The following is a 23,034-nucleotide window of genomic DNA, read 5'->3' on the forward strand; positions in this document are numbered from 1 at the left end:
CAACTTTTTTGGTGACTCCCAGACTGCAAAGCACATTGTAACAGACGGATCAGGACCAGTGTTTTCAGTTAGTAAGCACCCAGGGTGCCCACCTGAGGCTTGGAGGGTCCTGTGGAAGGTAATCCCCAAGTCACTTCTCTGTCACTCTCTGGGAGAAGGGTGACTAGAGATTGGCTTTTAAGATGAGCTAAGCCTCATAGGTACTAAGGCAGAAATGAGGAACGTGCTTCGCCATTGTCACAGGCTAAACTCGGCTCCCTTACGTGTGTGTTCCAAAGTACTAACACCTGCGCCCAGAACGTGGCTGGACCGAGAGGGCCTCTGAAGAGGGAGGAGGCTGGAGGAGGCTGCCAGGTACCCTCACCCAGCCTGCCTGGCAGACACAGAGAAGCACCAGGGCCACATGTGCAGAAGGGTGCAGCCAGGGCGGCAGAAGAGGTCAGCCAGGCCTGCCAGCCTTGATCCCAGCCTTCTCGCCTGCCTCTCAGCTGTTGGGAAATGAGTTATGTTTCGTAAGCCGCCCAGTCTGTTATCTTGTTAATGGCGGGCAGTGCTAACAAACTATGAGACTGCCCACTCCAGATCAAGTTTTTAGGGATCTAAGTGAGTTTAATCTTAGTGTTGATCAGTTACTGAGCACTTTCTGAGGTGTGAAATGTCATGGTCCTCCAGCCATGCTGTTCCAGAAGAGGAAAAGTGACCCTCAATGAGCATTCAGCTTGAGTTTTGGAGACGAGATGTATCTTGTGTCCATGGACCCCAACCGCATAGAGGTTGTCCAAGAATCAGATGTAAGGTTGAGTCGAGTCATGCACAAAGCAAGATAAAAGTAAAAGTATAGTAGAATAAGACCAAATTAAAACGTGCTGCAGGAAGATACATCAGAAGTAAGAATTAAATGCACCTGAGTATTTGCCTGCTGCCAACATCATCGTAGGAGTGGAAGTACTAATCCTAGATTTCCACGTGGAGTAACTGCATTACCACAGTGTCTTCAAAGGCTCGGCCGTGTCATTGTCCCTGACTTTGGAGAATATTCTGTGGTAAAGCTTGTGTTCTGTTGTATTTTGCGGTGCTGGGGACTCAGCACAGGGCCGTGTGCAGCCTGGGCCAGAGCTGCAGCACTGAGCCTGTGCTGCACCCCACCCTGCCCCTGCCGGGCTGTGGCTTTTCTAGAACCAAGATTCCTTTGTACTCTCTACATAGCAACAGAATGTCAGAATGTAATGATGGCTCCAAACTGTTAGTAAAAAGTAGAGATTCTGGAGTTTACAGATATTTCTAAGTAGAATAAATTCTGCAGTTTTAAATAATTCATAATAGACAAGAGCATCTGCTATGTGAAGTTTTTGCACTGGGCCCTGTGAAAGGTTCAAAGATAAAAACTTGCACTGACCTGTCGTCTAGTAGGAGAGGCATTTTATAGGAGCACCAAAGTGTGACAGGAAGCGGAGAGTGAGGTGTAGCTCTAACCTGCCACACACTTACCACGGCAAAGGCAAAGCTGTTCTCATTTCTGCAGAGCCCGTAAATCGCCCGCTTTTTAAGCCTGCGGCGTGCGGGCACGGTAGGAGGGAGGGCGGACATTGTTGCCCCACGGCGGGTGAGGAGGGGCTCGGCCTCAGCCTCCAGCTGGGCGGAGCAGCCCTGCTCTGGTGCTTCACCTTCCTCACCACCCAGGACAGGTCGGCTGCGGCCTCAGCCAAGAGAACACGTGGGTCCGATTTCCGGGAAGAACTCCTGCTGGCGCCCACTGGAGTGCTGCCTGCGCTGTGAGCTCGCCCGCCCTGCGAGATTGGCGGGCCCAGGTGCCTCAGGGAGAGGAAGACCCCGCCCAGGCAGCGCTGGAGCTGTCTCCCGCGCCCCGGCCCGCAGATGTGCAGCTTCCTGCCTCCCCGAGGTGATCCGGAAGTGGGGCGCCACAAGCTCTGCTTGCACCTTCGCTCTTTTCACAGTGTGGTTTTGGTCTCTGACCTCTGACTTTAAGTGGGTCCCTCCCCCGCCCCGTTCTTTCCTCCGCCCCGTTAGTGAAAGTTTCGCCGTGGTCATGGCTACCTACCCCTAGGCGCAACTCTTTCGTGAAGACGTCAGCTATGCTGACCCCTCGTCCACAGTTGGACTGCCCTCAGCCAGGAATCGTATCACTCAGCTTTGTGAAGCACCATGTTTAGTGTTTACAGTTTTTTGGCATTAATACCATTTTATTATTTTTGACCCCAAAATGTGAATGGAAGTGTCGAATAATTATTTTGTTTTCTCATGTCTAATTTTTCATCATGTCTTCTTGGTCCCCTTTTAAATCAAGTCCTTCTAAACTCTTGAGCTCAGTCTCCCTTGTGGTCTATCTTCCTTCATGTTTTATAGTTCACCCTTTTCTCTAGCCCTTTGCCTCTCCCATTCATCAGAGGTTCTCTTCTTCTGGTCCTGGGAGGCAGTACTGATAGCAGCCAGAGGATGCAGATCTGTAAACCTCTAACCTCGACCTCCACTTGTACAGAGGCAATGCTGAGCACTGCAGCCTCCTCTGGGTGGTTACTATAGAAACCAGTGACAGTCCAGGAAGCCCTGCTTGGCAGAGCTGGCCAGGTAGGCTTTGTGAGATTGAGAATGTCAAAACCGAGGAAGGCTAGCAAGGGAATAAGCTTCGCAAGGGCACTAGTGTGGAAGGAGTTGGTGGAGGTTTGGTGGAATCCGTGCCTGCTGGGACTTGGGGTCCAGCGTGCTCTCCAAGAACCCTCTGGTGATTTCATAGTAATGTTTTTTTAAGTAACAGCTTTATTGACATAAAATCCACACGACATATGATTCGCTCAGTTAAGATGCCTGAGACAATAGCTTTTAGGACGTTCACAGAGTTGTTCCTAAGTTATTCACCTATCAGCAGTTAATTGTGGAATATTTTCATCATGGCAAGAAGATGCTTTGTAGTCTTTGGCCATCACTCTGGGCTCCCTCCCTCTCAGGGTGGGTAACCCTGACTCCCTGTGCACGGATCCGTCTACTCCGGTGTTTCATAGGAATGGAGGCATACGGTATATGGTCTTCTGTTCAGTCTCCTTTAAGTGTAACGTGCTTGATGCTTGTGCTGTAACAGTTATTCATTCCTGTTTATTACCTGCTAATAGTCCATTACGTGGATATGCCCTCTTTGTAAAACCCACGATCACTTCATGGACATTTGGATTGCTCCACTTTTGGCCATATGAACAGAGCTGTGAACATTTGTGTACAGGTTTTTGCACGTGACACACATTTTCATTTCTTTGGGTTTACTCATAGGAATAGGTCATTTATGCTAACTCCTTCTGAGGAGCTACCAGATTTTCCTGAAGGGGCACAGCATTGCGTTCCCAGCAGCAGTCCGAGCAGCTCGGTTTCTCAGGCCTTCTTGGGTGGCCGTGCTGGCTGTTGGTGTTTTGATTTGTGCTGCCTCTTGGCTAATGATCTTGAGCATCTTTCCTTGGCTTATTGGCCATATGTGTCTCCTGAGAATGGTCTGGTGAGAGTTTTCCCCCAGTTTTTAATTGGGTCATGTGAATTGTGTTTTTTATATATTCTCAGTACAAATCTCTCGCCAAATACATGACTTGAAATAGTTTTCTCTCATTCTGTGGGCTGCTTTATAATTTTCTTGGAGGTATCCTTTATAGCACAAAAACTTTTAATTTTGATGAAGCCTTTTTATCTTTTGTGTGTGCGTATGTGTTTGATTTCATGTCTCAAAAAATAAAGTGAAGATTTCTTCCTGTGTTGTCATCTGTCCGTGTATTTTCTTTTAAGAATTTTGTACTTCTAGCACCTTGTGGTTAGCTCTTTGATCCACTTTGAATTAATTTTTGTGTGTAGTGAAAGTAAGGAGTCGAGATTCATAATTTTTCATCTGAATGTCCAGTTTCTCAGCAGCATCTGTTAAAAAGCATATTCTTGTCCAGCATGGTGGTGCCCACATATAATCCCTGCACTTGGGAGGCTGAGTCCAGAAAATCACGAATTCAGGCCCAGCCTGGGCTACACAGGAAGTTCAAAACACCTCATAAAAACGAGCTGACCCTAAATGTGTGCATTTATTTGTAGACAGTTCTGTTTTGTTGGTCGTATGCTTACAGTTAGCACATTGTCTCTGTTACATAGCTTTGTAGTAATTGTTGCAGTCAGGAATACGAGTGTTCACATTTATTCTCCTTTTTCTAGGGTAGTCTGTTTGGGATCGCTCAGTTTCCATGTGAAGTTTAGGACCCTTGTCAGTTCTCAGCAGAAGCCCCCGAGGTTTTGATAGTGACTGCATTGCGTCTGCAGATCCCTTTCAGGACTCTTGCCATCTTGCAGTGTTGCCTCCGCAGCAGCGAGCCCAGATGTTTTCATTCACCTACCTAGTCACCTGTAACCTTTTTCAAAAGCAGTACTGTCCAGTTTTCAGAGTAAAGTTCTGTACTTTTTAAATGAAATTTATTCCTAAACATTTTATTCTTTTGCATGATATTGTAAATGAAAACATTTTCTTAATCATATTTTTAGAATTTTATTTGCAGATGTACAGGCATGCTTTTATTTCATTTTTTAGTTTTGCTGAACTCATTTATTAGTTCTTACAAATTTTTAGTGGATTCTTTAGAATTTTCTCTATGCAAGACCATGTCATCTGATCAAAAACAAAACCCTCTAAGATAGTTTTTCTTCTCCTTTTCCCTTTTGAATGCCTGTTACATCCTTTTTCCTTGGTTGCTCTTGCCTAGAACCCCTGTACAGTGTCCAGTGGACACAGTGAGAGCAGACCCTGACCTTAGTAGAGGACAAGCTTTCACTGTTAAGAACGGTGTTCACAAATTGAGGCAGGGGAGACTTTGAGGAACCAGGAGCAACAGCAATTCAAGCATGGATCCAAGTAGCGAAGAATGTACAAAAAAGATTAGCAGTGTGAATATTGACAAACTTATAAAGGATTTTTCACAGATAGGAAAAATGACAGAAACCAGAGGAAAGAATAACATGCTGGAAATTCGGTTGGAAAAGAGTACCTGTTTGTTAAAAGTAATGCAAACAAAAGAAGCCTCAATTAAAAAAGAATGTGCTGCTCTTCATGATATGATAAAGGGGCTACAACAGACCATTGAATATCAACACAATTTGAGAGGTGAAAATGAACAACTAAAAAGAAATGCTGATATGACAAGGAAAAAGCTGAAATCTCACAAACAGGACTATAAGAATAATATTGCCAAACTTGTACATGAAATGAAAATCAAAGAGGAAGAACATAAGATAGAAATAAGCAAACCTTATCAAGATATGGAGAAAAAAGTTGAAGAAAAGCACAAAGATGTAATAAAAAGGAGAGGGAAATCTCAGAGTTAAAAACAAAGTTAATAACTCAAGAAAAAGAAAAGCAAAATGAAATAATCAAACTACAGCTGGAGAAGCTTCAAGAAGAAAAAACCAGATTGCAGTTCTTCGTAATACCATTCATAATTTGGAGCAGCGCCTTTCTATTGGCAAAGATTCTCACCTTAAACATAGATGATTTTTGAGTATAACATTAAATTCATTAATTACTATTTACTTTTTTTTAAAAGGAATTGAAAAATTCGCTTCCTTTTTCAACGTAAGTGTACTGCCTAAATAGCCTAAATAATAAATGAGACAGTTTAAAAAAAAAAAACAGTGTTCACTTTTTATCAGGACGAGGAAGTTCCCATTTGCTCCTAGTTCGTTGAGTGGAATTTTTGTTGTTCCATTTGTTTGTTTGTCTGTTGTGCTAGGAATCAAACCAGTGCCTCACACTTGCTAAACAACCATTGAACTGCATCTCCAGCCCAGGCATTGTGTTTCTTTCTTAATCTTCTCCCTACCTGGGTCTTACCGATGGATTATGCTTTCTATCTTTATAAAATGTCAGTCCTTATTTATCGTACCCAAGAGTTAAAAGAGGAAAGGTTTATTTGGCTCACAGTTTGTAGAGTTTCAGTTCTTAATTGGCTGGCTCCAAGGCAGAGGGGCATCGCAGAGGAGAAACAGTTCATCCTGGGCAGAAGGCAGAAGGCAGCAAAGCAGCAGAGTAGTGAAGAAGCAGCATCAGCAAGCGATAAGCAGCAGCCCTCTTTCTGTGCTTCATGTTCTGTCCAGGCTACCTGCCCTTAGGGTGGGGTAGCCTTAACCCTAATATCACGCCTTTAATCCCAGCATCACACACGTAATCCCAGGATCACATTGTAGACCCAGCCCCCTCTGAAAAGCTCCACCTATAACCTCATGAGGCTTTGAGGAACATCTAGATATAAGCCGTAACATGAGGCTTACCACTTATTTTTTTTTTTTTTGAGCTTTTAATTTTCATGATTTCTGTTTGGTTGTTTTTTCAAAATCTCTGTATGTTTTTGAATTTTCTATTTGTATTCTGTCTTCTTTGATTCATTCAGTTGTTATGCTGTATTCTTTTTTTGGTACCAGGAGTTGAACTCGGGACCTTGCACTTGCGAGGCAGGCGGTGGAACTACTGAGCTAAATCCCCGGCCCTGTTATGTTTATTCTTTTGAAATTCATTTTTAAAAATCATTCTTTTGAATTCTTTATCTGACATTTTATCTACTCAGTATCATTTGAGTCACTTGCTAGAGAATTGCATGCCATGTTGGAGGTGTTCTGTTGCCTTGGTTGTTTTCCTGTTTCTGTGTTGAGATTTACTTACCTTGTTGGATATCTCTTCTGCTTCATGTAAAGGCCTCTTTAGGGATCAGCCTTCTCTTGACGGTGTGTCCTGGGACACTGGATTTTTGTGAAGTGTTGAATATATTTCCAAATGAGCTTCCTAATATATATCCCTCGATGCTTCCTTAGTGGTGGTCAGTGTATTTTCACTATATTGGAGCCCGACATTGTAAGGTAGCCTGGACTGGAAAGTTTACTTGGCTGGAGTTTACAGACAGATGAGCTGGATGATCTTCCAGGGCCAGGCTGTTGCTGAGCCTTGTTAGTGTGTTTAGGTCTGTGGCACCCTTTGAGAAGCCCACTTAGAGGATTGGGCAGCAAACTCCCAAGTGCAAGGGTGCAGCATGTCCCGTGTTGTCTGATGCACACCATTCTGGCTTTCTGTGGCCCAGTCTCACCTACAGTCACACACATTGCTTAGTCCTGATACGCTTTAACCAGCTGCCCAAGCTGCCAAGCTTAACCATGCAAGGTCAGGTGTTACCCTTAATAAGCAAAAAGAGTTTGTTTTTGTCTCTCAGATCTGCTGCAACCTCTGAAGGGGTAAACAGAAATTGAGCTCTGCTGACTTCTGTATCTGACCTGAATCTCATTGCCCCCGTTCTTCAGTGAGCCTGCTTTGTTGGTATTCAGCTAGAACCACACCGGGCCTCAGGCAGGACAACTGGACAGTAATTGCTGTGATACTTCAGGGCAAAGGAAAATGTAGGGTCTTCTGATTACCAAAGTAGCAAGCTTGGGCTTGGCCTACACAAGGTGGTGCACTGTGCAGCACCATGCTTAGGGCTGAGAAATGAGAGCCCACCCATGACGCGGCTCCCAGCTCAGCTAGAATCACTGCTTTTCTCTTCTGATTTGTTTCTCTGCCAGTGTGGTCCACCTTGCCTCTCTTTCCCTTTATGTCCCACCCTTCCCCACCCCACTCTGCATCGTGCCACCACCACTGACTGCTGATGCATTCTTTCTCCTCCTCTTGTCTGATGGCATCTGCCCCTGGTTGTTTCCAAGACTGTCCAGTACTGAACCTCAGTGAATTCCCTCCTTCACCCACTTCACTGAATAGCTGTTTTTAGCTGTTTCAATTCCAACAAGGGGAGAAGCTGAGTCAGAGTTTCTTAAAATGTAGTCAGTCTGGGGCTTGTCTGCAACAAAATTAGCTAAGATGATTAGAATAACAGTCTCTCTTTTTTTATTGAGATGTAGTTTTACGTATTTATGAGATACAGTGTAACAACTTAAAACATGTGTAATGATAAATCAGGGTAATAAGCACTTCCATCACCTCAAACATAAATCATTTTTATGTGTTGGGAACTTTTGTAATCTTTTCTAGTTATTTTGAAATACATCATAGATTAATGGAGCCAGTAGTTAGCCCACTGTGATATAAAAATCAGAACTCATTATCCCCCTGTTATTATTTCCTTAGTGTTTGCTACAGGGCTTTTCTTATCAGAATTGTGTTGATCAGTTTTTCTTCACTCTAACTAAGTACCTGAGAAAAACAACTTAAAGGAGGAAAGGTTTATTATGCCACAGAGTTTCAGAGGTTTCCATGGCTGGCTCCATGGACTGATTTGATCGTTATACATTGGATACATGTGTTGACATTATCATGCTGTATACATGCCATAACTATGAACAATTACGTGTTAATTAAAAATTAAAATTAAACCTAAAAAGAGATTAAGAACTAACTTCCCATCACAACTGGTGTAGGCCAGAGGCAGTGAGGTGACACATTTAAAGAGCTGAATGGAAAAAAGTATCAATACAGAGCCTTATACCCAGCAAAACTATCTTTCAAAGTTGAAGTCAAAATACATTCCCAGGTAAACAGTAACTGGGAGCATTAGTACATAGCAGACTTAAAGAATTACTGAAGGAAATTCTTCAGGGTGAAAGCAGATAACCCCAGATGGCATTCAAATCTATAAGAAAAACAAGTGAGCACCAGCAAAAGGTAATTGTGTAATTAGAAAAAGAAGTCTAAAGGTGTATTTCTTTTCTAAACTGATTTTAAAGGAACTAGAGAAAACAATATGCAAGTATATTGTTGTGCCTATAGCGTATAGAAATGTAATACATTTGGCAATACTAGGCATGGAGACCTGACCTGGGGTTCCATATCTGGTCCCTGACCCCTTCTTTTCTGGCTGTGTTCCCTTGCTTTGCTTTCTGACTGCCATGAACTAAGCGACTTTGCTCCACCACACTCTTCTACTATGGTGTTCTTGCCTTGGAGCCAGCCAACCATGGACTAAATCCTCTGAAACTATGGGCCAAAGCAAACCTCTCCTTTAGTTTGCAAGTGTTGTGTATTTTGTTGAGCAATAGCAAAGTTGACTAATACAGAAAATTAGTATCACAAAAGTGGGGTTGCTGCTGTGACTGTACCAGATCATATGGTTCAGAAGCCTTTGTAACTGGTTTGCATGAGGTTTGGCGATGCAGAACAGTGAACCCCTAAATGCTGTAAGTAGAGTTTGATGACCAATTCTTGTCAGAGTTCAGAAGACCAGAGTTCCAACTGCCCAGGCTCATTAGGTTTCAGACAGGAACAAGGACCCTATTGGGGATTGGACTAGAGGCCATGCATAGTATACTCTAGCCAAAAACAAAAACAAAAAACTGACCATATTTTGCCCATGTCCTAAGACTTTGTGGGTGGCTGGATCTAAGGGCTATGGATTTGTTGATTTAGGGATAGGAATATCAGGGCAACCCAGCATTCAGGCTACAGCATAGGTACTACTTGTTGCTTTTAACCACATTTATAGTAAAAATCAGAAGCAAATATCAGAGGAAAAATATTTGAAAAATGTAAATTTGGCCCAAAAAAGAGCTACATGTAAAGTTGGGGCCAAAGGAGGTATGGTTGCTGAAGAGATTAGTGCTGTTAAAAAGAAATAGGGCCGGGGATTTAGTTCAGTGGTTCCAGTGCCTGGCTCGAAAGCGCAAGGTCCTGAGTTCAATCCCCAGTACCAAAAAAGGGGAAAGAAATTAAGTACTTTGAACCAGGACAAGACAAAAAAATGCCTTAAGGGCATCTCAGGAACCATCAAAACCCCACCTATCTCAAGTTTAAGAGTATGAAAGTATAAACCTTTCATTTGAAAATAGAGCTGCTGGGTCCCCTTCTCCAGAACGGCTGCCTAAGGATTCATTTCATTGTGCACAACCATTGTGCACTCAGAGGCCCCAGTAGCCAAGGTCCAAGACTCCTGCTGAAGCTGGCAGCAGACCTTGGCAACCTTCACGTGATGCCAGTTATTGAGGCAAGCAGAATGCAAATTTGTCAGGACACAGAGGCTTCCACCCAGATTTCAAAGGAAGGCTTAAGAGGCCAGGTGAAAATGTGTGACAGTCATTGGAATCCCTTCCAGAAACTCTTGAGAGGGCAGTGCATGGAACTGTGGAAAAGAAGCCAAAGGTGCAGCGAAAACCCTAGCAAGTTGGAAATTCCAGGAATGTGGAATATTCTTCAAGGAAAGCTGCAGGCAGCAAGTGGGGCGAGCCCAAGGGTGTAGGCTGCAAGGCCATAGAAGTGGGGCTGTCCAAGTCCTCTGGAGCTCAAATCTCCCCAGTGTGCTCTGTAAGATTTAATGTTAGCCCTACTGGATTTCAATCTTGCTTTGGTGTGATTTCTTTCTATATCACTGTACCTTCCTTTTGGAATAGAAATGTTTACCATATGCCATTGTATATTGGAAGTATTTGATTTTCTTTTTGATTTTTACAGGGGCTCACAGCTAAGAGTTTGTCTTGAGTCTCAGAGAAGACTTTGGACTTGAACTTTTGAACAGTGGTGAACTGTTGAGTCTTTGAAGAGTGAATTAGTACATTTTGATTGTACACAGGATGGTTCTATCATATTAGACAGAATTATGACCTTGTGTTTACTGGAAGATTAACATGGCTTAAGGAGACGGGTTTGGTTGTCAAATTTACAGTGGATAGATTGTGACCATTCATCATGATTGTCAACTTGACTGGATTAAGAAATGCCTAGCGCATTAGTGAAGCGCTACTGGGTATATCGGGCCCCTTCCTTACTGCCTGTGATCCCCTGCTTTACTTCCTGCCTACCGTGAACTATGAGTAACTTTTCTCCTCCATATTATTCTACTATCATGTTCCTGCCTTGGAGAAATGTGACCAGGACTAAATTTTCCAAAACCTGGAGCCAAATTAAACTATTCCTCCTTTAAGTTTTGGGTATTGGGTATTTTTTCCAGCAATGGGAAAACTGATGACTACAGTCACGATAGTCATATAACCCCCATGACTCACCCAGACACCCTCAAAAGTGTGCTTTGCAAATGTCTCAAGGCGATCAAGATGACAACCAATATTAACCACCACAAAGGTGTACAGCATTTCTCTGAGACTCTGCCCATCTTTTTTTGACATGCCTTTTCCCTCTTTGGATTACGTACTTTTTACTCACTTGTTTTGAAGTTTGCAGTCTTCTGCTAGTTTTGATAGACTGTTGAGCCATCTAGTGAATTTTTTATTTCAGTTATTGTCCATTTCAAATCCAGAATTTCCAATTAGTTGTGGGTTTTATCATTTTAATCTGTTGATACTGTCTATTTGTTGAAACATTGTCATTATACCTTTCTTGTTTGGTTTCCTTTAGTTCTTTGAACATGATTATAATGGCTGTCTATTAAATCTGACATCTGGGCTTTCTCATGGGCACTTTCCACTGTGTTCTTCTTCTCCTGATGCATGGGCCACATTTTTCTGTTTCTTTGTGTGGCTTATAGTTTGTTCTTGTTGTTAAAATTGGATATTTCAGTTAGTATGTTGCGTTACTTCCCTATATTGATCCCCTTTCCCCTTTCCAAGGTTTATTTTTGCTACCTGTTTTGTAACTTGGCTAGATTATGTGTGTGGGTCTGTGTCTCCTGGGGTGTGAAGTCTCTGCTGTTATGCTTGAGGGGTCCGTCCATACATACAGTCACCCTTAGGATGATGATTTTTTTAACAAGGCTTCTTTTTGCATTTTTCCTTAACTTGTTTGTTAAGCTCCCTGCCCTGTTTGCGACTCAGCTGTTGGGCACCACTAATTGCTAATTGCTCTGTTTTTTTTAACAATGACGTGGGGCATAGGGACATAAATTGCTGGGCAGTCTGATCCAGTCACATTTTGCAGGGGTAGTTTTTGCATTTGAGTTGTATTTTTGACCCTAGTAAAGGGCTTCTTAGCTGTTTCTTTCTCTGGTTCTTTATGGCATATTAGTGTCTTATGGTTTAGCTCATTGCTATCATGGAGTTATCAGCCTTTTTTTTTATTACTTGCCTCCAAGACATCTGTGGACTTCCCTGCACTCTGTCCAAATAAAATCAGTCTCCTTAGGGAGAAGTTTGGTGTTTACAGGTTTTTTTCTTTTTTCTATTACTGCAATAAAATTCCTGAGGCTGGCTAATGCATAAAGAAGAGACTTAGCTCAGTTTAGAGGCTGATGGTCCCAACAGCATAGTGCTGTCTCTGGTGAGTGTCCCCTGGGCTGCATCACATGCTGGCAGATGGCATGACAAACATGTGCAAGAGGGAGAGATCACATAGGGAGACAAGAACCTGGGAGGAGACTAGGGAGGGCCAGACTTGCTTGTATAAAAATGCTCTCCCTGGAACTAACCAAGGTCCCACAGAAAGACATCAATGCCTTCTAAGGGTGGTGCCTCCAATGACCCATTTACTTTGCACTTGACTCCACTTCAGTGAAGTTTGGGGACATACTCAAACTGTACCCAAATCCCAGCAGCCCCTCCTCCTGGTCACACTCTCCCAGGGTCTGGGCTGGATGTGTTAGTCTCTGCTCTCATTGGGTTTGCCTTTTGGGCAGAGACACATCATCCTGTGAGTGACTGAATCCCAGCTAGAGGGAACTCAGTGTTTCCTGGGTGTCACAGGGGTCAGCCCTCTGCCTTATGCATTGGGAATGGGTGCAGCTCTTGGCAGTGCTGGCCAGGCAGGTGCACTCTGCATCAGAGTGGATGAGGTAAGGAGAGCTGTCTGGCCTTGCTGGCGAGGTGCTGTCCTTCCACAGGAGCCAGGTGAGGGGGTGCTTCTGGGCCACCCCCACTGGAAGGCGAGCTCCCACCCAGCTCTGCGGGGGGAGCATGGTGAGGAAGCAAGGGTTTGAGTGTGCCTAAATTTAAGTGCTCAAGAGGGAAGCACACGTGAATGATTTAAGTGCCACAGACTCATGCTATTCTTAAGAAATTTCAGATTTTTAAGTAATTTTTGAAGTTTTTTGTATGCCCTTAGTGCAATTTGCAGAAACTGTACGTGGTCGCAGTTTTAAGAGTACTTCCCACCAGTTAGGCTTGCTTCCCCAAGCAGCCTGACCCTGGAGCCTCTCACACTGCTGTTCCTGAAGGGGTGCGGGAACATTCCCAACCCTCTGCTCCTCCTCAGCTGTTGTGCAGTGCAGCTGTTCTAACTGGCTCACCAGTAACCTCTGGTGCCAGCGTCCCCGTCTCAGTGATTCCAAGGACCCTTTGTTAGAATGGGGCACTCGTTCCGTGTCCGCATGGAGGAAATGTAATATTTATACAGGAGATTTCACACTGACCCCGAGTGCTAGCTTAGGACACAAGCAAACCACAGCTAAGAGGAATGTGAGTACTGTTGTTTTTCTCTTGTTATTTGTCTGCCGAAATTGCCAAATACTTAACTGAGCAATCTGTTTTGTCCTGCAAAGGACAGCATACATGGTTTTCACACGTAGGAACCTTCCCTGAAGACATGGGTGCTAGCTGGCAAGGGAGAGGGTGCTGGGTGGAGGAAGGAGAGTTCTCAGAGCTGACGGGAGGGGGCAGCACTGAGGCAGACGCAAGGGATTCGAGTGTAGTTAAATGTCACACGGTAGACCTAGGTGCCCGCTGACACAGCCTTGAGCACAGTGTGCGTCCTCCTTGCGCATACTCTTTGATATTAACAATAAATATTTCCTGAATTATTGAACACGGGTCCGCTACCAGCTGACTTTGCTATTTTAACACTAGAACCCCCAAATTTATAAGGTAAGTCATCCCCAGTATATTGACTTTTAAGCACCAGAAATAATATTTCTTTCTCCCTCCCTGCCTCTCCAAAGACAGAGATAGCTCTTTACCCTATCTCAGAACATTAATGAAAGTAGGAAAAACGCTCAGGTGTCCGTGTTGTTCGTTGTTTTTTACCATAGGCTGCAGAGAAGGGCTGCAGAGCTCCCAAGCTTCTGGGAGTCGGGGACTGGGGAGACATCTCCAGACCTGTCCTTCGCATGGCTACCCGTTTGCCACACAGGTGCCTTTCACACTGACGGCGGACTCTCCAGCTTCACCTCAGGGCTTTGATGAGAAGCTGACTGCCTCGTAAAGGCAGCCTGCTCCTTTTGAACGCCTCACGTCTTCCAGCAGCCCCTGTAGACAGCTATGTGTGACGCTCAGTTGTTTCTTATTTCCAAATTTATCTAATTCTTCTGTAGCAGAGTTCTCTAAATCTATTAAAAGTTTTACTGCCTACATCTCTTTTTCAGTCTAGGCGTACTTCCTGCTCTAAACTGTTCTTTAGGTGGTATGTTCACCATGATCTAATTACCCTTCTCGACGCTATCAGTATTTCTTTTAAAATTAAAAACTGGCATCCTTTGTCAAAAGGGAGATACAATGTTGTGGATTGTGATGCTTTACAGTGTCTGTTGCAACTCCTTGGCTTTGCTGTTGTAGTGTGAGACAGCCAGAGACAGTATGTAAACACATTAGCATGAGTGTGCTTAGGTTTCTTCACAGCGTGGTAGTTCAGTTCCAGAATCTAGCCTGCAAGGCAATGAGGCATGGCACTTTTAAGATCTAGCCTTGGAAAGCACATGGCATCACTTCATGCTGTGTAGGGTGGGCCAGTGCAGAGGCCTGCGGTGCCGGTCAGCTGTTGGTCACTGTGACAACATGCCTGACAAGGCAAGCAAGCAGGAAGACTTTGTTGTGGCTCATGGTCGCACAGGTGTGGTCCATGGTCCTGGGCTCCACTACCCCTGGGCATGTAGGGAGAACACCCTGTTGGGAGCCTGTGATAGAGCAGAGCAACCCTTCTTATTGTTGACAGGAGGTACATGGAGAGAGGTGCATGGACAAAGCTGGGGATGTGGAAACCCTTCCCAGGAGTCTCCCAGCAACCTGCTAAGTTTCCAGCCCCTCCCAGCAATCCATTCCATTATGAACCTTCATGGATGAACCCACTGGTGAGGTGGAGCCCATGTGGCCCACTCACCTCTGGACACTGCTGCTTTGGCACTAAGCCTTCAACACAGTGAGCCTCTGGGAGTAAGAGAGCAAACCATGCCTGTCTTGATTGCACACATTGACATCTTTTCTTCACGGATTTATTTGCCCCATGTAAATTTTCTGTGGTAAATGGTCTATTCTAATCTTGCTCATTTTTTATTGAGTCTTTTGTTTATTTCTTACAGAATTTTCTGAGTTTTTTATATTTTCTGTACAAAAGGCTTTTAATAAGGCACAGAGTCTGCAAATATTTTCTTCCAGTCTCTTGTCTTTTACATTTTCTTAACATTTTAAAAGTTGTTTTGGGTTTACAACAAAATCGAGCAAAAAGTATAGAGTTCCCTTATGCCCTCTTTTGCCCACTCACCCAGTCATATATGTACCACTTCCCTCTATCAGGAGTCAGTTACAGAGCAGTATGTGTGCTAGACTCCAAGAGCCTGCATTGGCACATCATGATGCACAGTGCGTGCCTTACACTAGGGTTTACTGATGTACATTCTGTGGGTTTCAACAAACATATAATGGTATATATGGACCGTGATAGCATCAAATAGAATAGCTTTGCTGCCTCAGAAACCCTCCACACACTGCCTACAGATCTTTCCATCCCTTCAACCCTGGCAGCTACTAATCTTTTTATGTTAGCTTCTAATTGTTTTTCTTTTGCAGCACTGGGAATTGAACCCAGGGCCTCTCCCTAAGCTACATTCCGGCCTTTTAAAATTTATTTATTAGTTTTGATTTTGAGATAGGTTCTTGCTAATTTGCTAAGTTGCCTCAGAGAGCTCTGGAATCATAGGCATGCACTACCACACTTAGCCAGTTTTAACTTTTCAAGAGTGTAATGTGATTGGAATCAGCCAGTATGTAGTTGTTTTGGGTTGACTTTTAAACATTAGTAATAAGATTTAAGTTTCCTCTAGTGTCTTTTCATGGCTCGATAGCTCATTAGCAGTGAATGAATCCTTGTTTGGTGTGTTATGTGTATTTATCCATTCAGCTACTGAAGGAGAAGTTGGTTGCTTCCAGTTGTAGCAATTCTGAATAAAGCTTCTATAAACATCTGTAAGAATATTTGGCATGAGCATAAGTTTTCCGCTTCTCTAGGTAAGTATCAAGGAGTGAAATTGCTGAACTGTATGATGTTTGTTTACTCTTGTAAGATGGCCAAAGTATCTTCCAAAATGCTGTGCCACGTTTGCATTCCCAGCAGGAGTGAGAGTTCAGCTTGCTTCGTACTCTCATCACCGCTGGGTGCCAGTGCTTTGGATTTTGGACTTTGGTAGTGCTGTCGCATCGTTTTTAACTTGCTGTTTGCTGGTTACTTCAGATGTTGAGCAACCCTTCATGTGCTCAAGATCACCTGTGTATCTTCTTCATTACAGTGTGTGCTCAGGTCTTTTGCCCAATTTTTAATTGAGTTGCTCATTTTCTTACTGTTATTTTTAAGAGCTCTCTTTATATTTCAGCTGCAAGTCAGGTGGGCTTTTGCAAATACTTTCTTTCAGTCTATGTCTTCTCCCTCTCCCGTTTCCCTGGCAGCCTTTCACAGAGCAGAAGTTTTTAATATTTATGAAGCCCAATGTGTCACAGTCAAGATCATCGGGATTTTCTCTTGTATTACCTTCTAGGAGTCTTATAGCTTAGAGTTTTAAATTTAGGTCTCTGATCCATTCTGAGTTAACTTTTGTAAAGGACGCAAGGTCTAGATCTAGAGTCTTTTCTTCCTTTTGCACGCAGATGCTCAGTTATTCTAGTATCACTTGTTGAAAAGACTATCTGTGCTGCATTGATTATCTTTGATACTTCACCAAAGATCCATTGACTGTATTGATATGGATATATTTCTGGGCTCTGCTCTGTTCCATTGATCTATTTCCCTGTTTTTCAACTGTACCGTACTGTCTAGATTATTGTGTCTTTATAGTAAGTCTAGAAGTTGGGCAGTGTCATTCCTCCAACTCTGTTCTTCGGTTATTGAGTTGGCTCTTCTGAATTTTTTGCCTGTTAAAATAAACTGTAGGTAGAATCAGTTACCCACAGAAATAACTTCCTAGAATTTGATCAGGATTGCATTGAATCTCTACATCAAGTTGGAAAGAACTTGACAGTATTAAGGCTTCCTGAGACAGATGAGAAGCACCTGCCTCAATTGTCCCTGTGCATGCTATGGGGAGGGGGTGACTTGGCAGGTGGCCAGCTCCTCCCTTGCTCCCCCTTGCTCTGCAATGGACAAGGACAGTTTGCTTCAGTGTCCTCCCTGCCTGTCAAACTGCTGTTTTCTACTCCAACATGAGTACAGCCGGGCAGGCAGCATGGTCCTCCCCACTGCAGCCTCTTCAGTCTGCACTGTTACGTTCTGACAAGGAGAAGGCACCCTGGAGTGGCTAAGCTCTGGAAAGGAAGGATCTGAGCCCCTTATTTGCATACCCAGCATTCACAGCAAGCCTTCTGAAAGATGACCTGGTTTCAGCCCTCACCCTCACTGAAAGAGGTGTTCAGCTGCTGCCCATGTACCATTTTCCAGGTCCTCCTTAGGTCTCAGTTTAGGAGGGTGCCCTCCTGTGTACTAGAACCCCATGTGGCAGCAAGGCCTTGTTATTTCAGATAGACTTGCTTTGGTGTTCCTGTAACTGCGGTAGTGTGGGCTCCAGAAGTCCTGTAAATCCCCTTAGGATTTTTATCCGTGTGATGCAGGCAGAGCGAATAAACAACTAAGACTGAAGAGCTCCAGAGACAGCTGCCAATGAGGAAGAGCAACCAGTAAAGGGTGGCAGCAGAAACCCAGTGTCCAGCAGGTGGACCTGTGGTGGCCAGCAGCAGCTGGCATCAGAGGGCGGTGGCCAGCAGCTGGCTGTGTCGGCTGCTAGCAGAGCTACATTTGGCCGATTCATGATTTTCACCTGAATTGAACAAAAAAACCCTAGGCAGAGTAGCAACATTCATATCTATGAACATGGAGTATCTCTGTTTATTTCCTTTTTATTTCTGTCATCAGAGTTTTCTGATTTTCCTCATATAAATCTTGTACACATTTTGTTTGATTTTTGCCTGAAGTATTTCATTTTATAGGTCTTATTGTTTCAAATTCAACTTGTTCATCTTTGCTCTTTTTGTATATTAACCTGCAACCTTGCTATTATCCCTTACTTAGTTCCACTTTTTTGTTAATTCATTTTACACAGATGATCATGTTATTTGTGAACAAAAAGTTTTATTCTTTCCCAGAAAAAAGAAACATGAATTATTTAGAAATGTGGTTGCCTTACAGCTTGAATATATATTTTCAGCCAATGCAAGTCCACTTTGAAATAGCACTGGGCCACCTAATGGTGGTGCCAGTATCTGACAACAACAGAGTGTTTCTGATGACCCGCTTTGCCTCTCCTGTCTTTGCACTCCATCAGCTTACCCCAACGTAAGAAGGATCGAGTATGTACATGTATGTGGCATTCATAATTGAATTCATTTTTGCTGTTATTATTCTGAACAAACTGACAAACTGAACAAACAAAATAAGATTCTGAATCTTATTGTGATTACAAATAAGAAAATGCTTTCATTTCACCTTCACTTAATTACTTTTCTGATGCTCTTCTTTTCTTTATGTAGAGCTGAGTATCTTGCCTGTATTGTTTGCCCTTTTCCCTTCATAGGTATGGGTTACTCTTCTGAAAATCAGGGCTGACGCAGCTTCCTTGTTTCCAGGTCTGACTGTGACTGCTGTGAAAGACTCAGGAGAATGGAATCTGGAAGCCGGTGCATTGGTACTCGCAGACGCAGGCCTATGCTGTATAGACGAGTTCAACAGCCTCAAAGAGCATGACAGAACCAGCATCCACGAGGCAATGGAGCAGCAAACCATCAGTGTTGCTAAGGCTGGGTGAGTGTTCTTCCTTAAAAATCTGTGGAAACAATGAGGTTATTTAATATTTCATTAGGGAAAATTGGTAATCTTATTGGTGTTCTCAGGATGTATCAGTTATACAGTGTGAATGTAGGTTTACTTAACCAATGGGAGAGATTTATGCAGAGGTTTCAATGAAGGAGTCGACTTATTCTTTCAGTTCAGTAAATATTGTGTATGTAATCTGAGCATATTACAATATTAGGAATTTTGAAAGATCCAAGAAGAAAAATACCATAGCTTCTGCTTAAATGGCATTCTTATAAGTCCTAATAAAGGGTTGACTACAGCATATGGAAAACTAAATAGTGATACACATTAGCATAAGATGAAGGGCTTCTGGGACTTAGGGAGACTCAAATGGAGATGTGTGAGTCTCCGGCTATACAGGACCAGTGTGTAGGGGGGGCAACAGCCGGTTTTAGGTAGACTTCCATTGGCCTAGGCACTGTAGTGGTTGTAGGAAACTTACCAGGCACAGAACTTGGCCACTGACTGGCTGCATGGCCATCCAAGCAAATGACAAGGCCAGGATATCTCAGCTACAATGCTGTTAGTAAGGACTGAGACCAACTGATCGGACAGGTCGGCCGGCAGCATGTCCCAAACAGCACTGGGAGCTGGGGAGCTTGGAAGGCACTGGTTCTAGTAGATCCCTGTGGACTGGGGTAAGGAGTGTGGAGTGAGAGGAGGAGGGGAAGAAGGCAGAGCATAGCCCTTAGGGAAAGTAAGCTAGAAAGAGCTACGCAGAGCTCCATCACTTCATTCCATCACCTGATACATAACTCTGTCAGACCTGTTTGTCCGTCACCTGATACGTACCTGTAGTTGTTGAGAACCTGCCGCATGCCAGGGACAGTGCTAGTCACTGAGAAGCACACGAGTGGATGGGACATTGTTCTTGAGGTCTTGACTATTTTTTTGGAAAGAGACACAAAAATAGCATTAAAGTGATAAGTCTATAATAAATGTGCCTTGAGAATGCGCTCTTTAAGATAATTATTGTCTCGGAACTCTAGCAGGAGGAATGAAACATAGTTTGTTTAATGTATGCAGTCTGCTTTATCTTCTTACTGGGTCTCCATTTACCTGACACCTTTGGTGCTTAGTAGGGTTTGTGGTTTATTTTCGTATGCCTTTTCCCAAGATAATCTGAGACATTTTGCAAGATTTCTAAGTAACCCTTTTAAAAGGAAAACACAAACAAATTCTATGAATCTATTTTAGAAAAATAGATTTTAGAAACAATGGCATGTGATGGTGTACCGAATTGATATTTTAAAGTGAAAATACTTTGTTAACTACCCTGACTGACTTAGGCCCTGCAAAATATGAACTAGTGTTAACCTTTTATGCTATCCATAAGTGTAATTTCCACAGTCAGTGTTCATTGCTAAACAGTTCATTTATGATAGAAAAAGCCTGAACAATCTCGTCATCACTATTTTATCCTCTGCAAGAGTACTTTTCACATTATCAGAGGTAAAGGACCAGTTTAGTTGTTTTTCGCAATCCATGACAGAACCATATCTGTGTGTGTGTGCGTGTGTATGTGTGCGTGAGTGTGTGTGACAAGGGATTGAACTCAAGGCCTTGCACATGCTGGCCAGTGCTTTACCACTGAGCTATACCCTCACTCCATCTTTTTTTTTTTTTGAGACAGGGTCTCAAAACAGCTGAGGCTGTTCTTGAACTTGAAGTCTTATTTCTGCAGCCTCCCAAGTATCTGGGATTACAGGCACACACCATTGTGCCCCACTCAGAGCCATATTTTTATAAAATATAATAAAAATGAATTACTAAATATGTGAAAGTTAAAAGCAAGGATGTATGAAATATAAGCCTAAGTTCTTCTTCCATTTAAGACATAGAAACCTATAAGAGAAGGCTACTCTCATCCTAACAAGAAAAATCTAGGTAGCCCACATAAATACCTTTTCTCGAATTTATCAGAGACATGAGGTCACAGAGAAAGCAAGAGAACTTATTTCCAGGTGTAACAAACCCTTCCAAGAAGAGTTACACCTTTGACAGAGCGCGAAGGAAGATGGCTGACACAGAAACAAATAACTAAAATAAATGTAATTCCCTAACGTTAGTGTGGGAAGCATATCATTTGAGAAAAACTGGGAGCTGCAGACAGAAGGGTGTTCTCATCTGTAGGCTCGTCCAGTGGTCTGAACTAGACACAGAGGGCTTGAGCAGAGCAGACCAGCAAGCCCCTCCTACTGTCCCGTCATGGAAGCAAAAGGCAACTGCTCCTTCCTGGACATCTCTCATGTGATGCAATATCCTTCATCACTGGATGCCAGGCAACAAACCTCCACATCCCGAGGCCTCTGAGCAAAGGCAAAAGCCCTTCTGTTTCTATGGGGACTGGGGGCTAGGAAACCCTTCCCTCCCCAAGACCTGGGCAAAAGCATACTGCTTCTGGAAGAAGGGTAGATATAAAAACCATCTTCTGGGCCGGGGATTTAGCTCAGTGGTTCCACTGCCTGCCCCGCAAGTGCAAGGACCTGAGTTCGATCCCCAGTACCAAAAAGAAAAAAACCATCTTCCTCGGAGAGGACAGTAAACTCTCTTGGATCTAGGATGCTGAACCAACATAGACACAGTAGAGCAGAGGTCTGCTGCCGTTGAGAGGAGGCAGAGCAGTGCAGCTGCCCAAGAGCCAGTACAGGTGCTGGCAGACTTCGGCTCCCAGGAGCGGGAGGAGCGGCAGGCTGACTGATCTCCATTCTGTCCCTCCAGGACCAGGTGTCCAGAGGCTGAGACCAGGAGACCAAGAGCCACTCTGGCACCAAGATGGGCTTGACTTGATTTCCCTGTAATCTGTTGGTCAGTTTTCGTTGTTGCCATGGTATATTTTTATTTATATTCTTTTATTTTTTTGATTATTCAGCTAACATAGCAGAACAGATGGTTCATTGTACCTGTTACCCTTGGCCACAACTGAGAACAGAACTAGTCCAGAATGGACCAGTAAGTTAAAGGTGTAAATTCTACAATAACCACTGGAAAAAGGGAGGCATAATCAATAAACCAGCTTTAGAAATAAAGTGAAATCATTAAAGTAATCCAAAGGAAGACAGGACAAAAAGAAAAAGAACAAATAGTAGGATGAATAGAACACAGTTAGCAAGATTAAGATTTTTTTTTTATGGTGCTGAGGGTCAAACCTAGACCCTTGTGCGTGCTAAGCTCGTGTTCTACCACTGAGTTCCACCCCCAGCCTCAGATGATAGACTTAAATTCAATCATTTGAATAATATTAATAATAAATCATACATAAAAAAATAAGATCCAACTGTTGCTACCTTGAAGAAACTGACTTTACATTCAGACGCATAGGTAAGTTAAAAGAACGTAGCTGTTGGGCTTAGAAACTTCTGCACCGTGAGAGCCAAGAGAAGGAAGAAATGAATGCGCAGAGTGAAAACCAAAAGGAAAAAGATGAAGCAGAGGTCCAAATAAATAGCTGTGCAGAAAGACAAAGAAGGAGCAGGACGCTAGTACAAGTTGTTGGGCCGCATGCTGCTGTCTAGAACGGGTCTCAGTGGATCTAGGATGTGCATAGCCAAGCCCGCCTCTGAGAGACTCAGCTTACTCCTAAGAAAAGCAGTTCCTGTTAGTCCTTGCCTGAACCTGCTCTGAGCTGGACTAGCTCTGTTCTCTGTTGTGGCTGAGTGTAACGTGTACAAGAAATCACCTCTTCTACTGTGTCAGCCGAAGAATCAAAAAATAAATAAAGATAAAAGAGCAAAAATATGCGATGGAAACAATAAAACCTGACCAACAAATTACAGAAAATAAAACTCCAAACCAGTATCACCCATAAACCAAAACATAAAACTTTTTCCAATTCTTGGGTAAATTAATCCAACAGGAAGTGTTTAGGGGTAAATCTAGCAAAGTATGTTCTAATGTATACCCTAGAAATTGCAAATCAGTCCAGGCATGCTGCAGTCCCAGCACTCAGGAGCCTGAGACAAGGGATCACTGCAAGTTAGAGGCCAGAATGAACTATACAGTGAGGCTGTCTCAAAAACCAAAACCAGGCAGGGGATTTAGCTCAGTGGCGCTGCCGCCTGCCTCGCAAGCGCAAGGTCCTGGGTTCGATCCCCGGTACCAAAACAAAAACT

At 43.4% G+C, this 23,034-nt stretch overlaps 1 protein-coding gene across 6 annotated transcripts in view; it reads left to right on the forward strand.

Annotated features, from left to right (window-relative positions):
* Window positions 1-23,034, forward strand: part of Mcm9 (minichromosome maintenance 9 homologous recombination repair factor) — an 84,650-nt gene that overhangs the window by 31,208 nt on the left and 30,408 nt on the right. For all 6 annotated transcript variants that reach the window (XR_002387944.2, XM_021240633.2, XM_021240635.2 and 3 more), the window contains one exon: window positions 18,694-18,868. Coding sequence is in view for 5 of the 6 variants with exons in the window: in XM_021240633.2 (XP_021096292.2) it covers window positions 18,694-18,868 (175 nt within the window). In the remaining variant the exon portion in view is untranslated. The remainder of the gene's footprint in view (window positions 1-18,693; window positions 18,869-23,034) is intronic.

This window comes from Heterocephalus glaber, unplaced genomic scaffold (genome assembly GCF_053883595.1).
Source record: "Heterocephalus glaber isolate CG9 unplaced genomic scaffold, H.glaber_assembly_v1.0 deba00001550, whole genome shotgun sequence".
Taxonomy (NCBI): Eukaryota; Metazoa; Chordata; class Mammalia; order Rodentia; family Bathyergidae; genus Heterocephalus; species Heterocephalus glaber.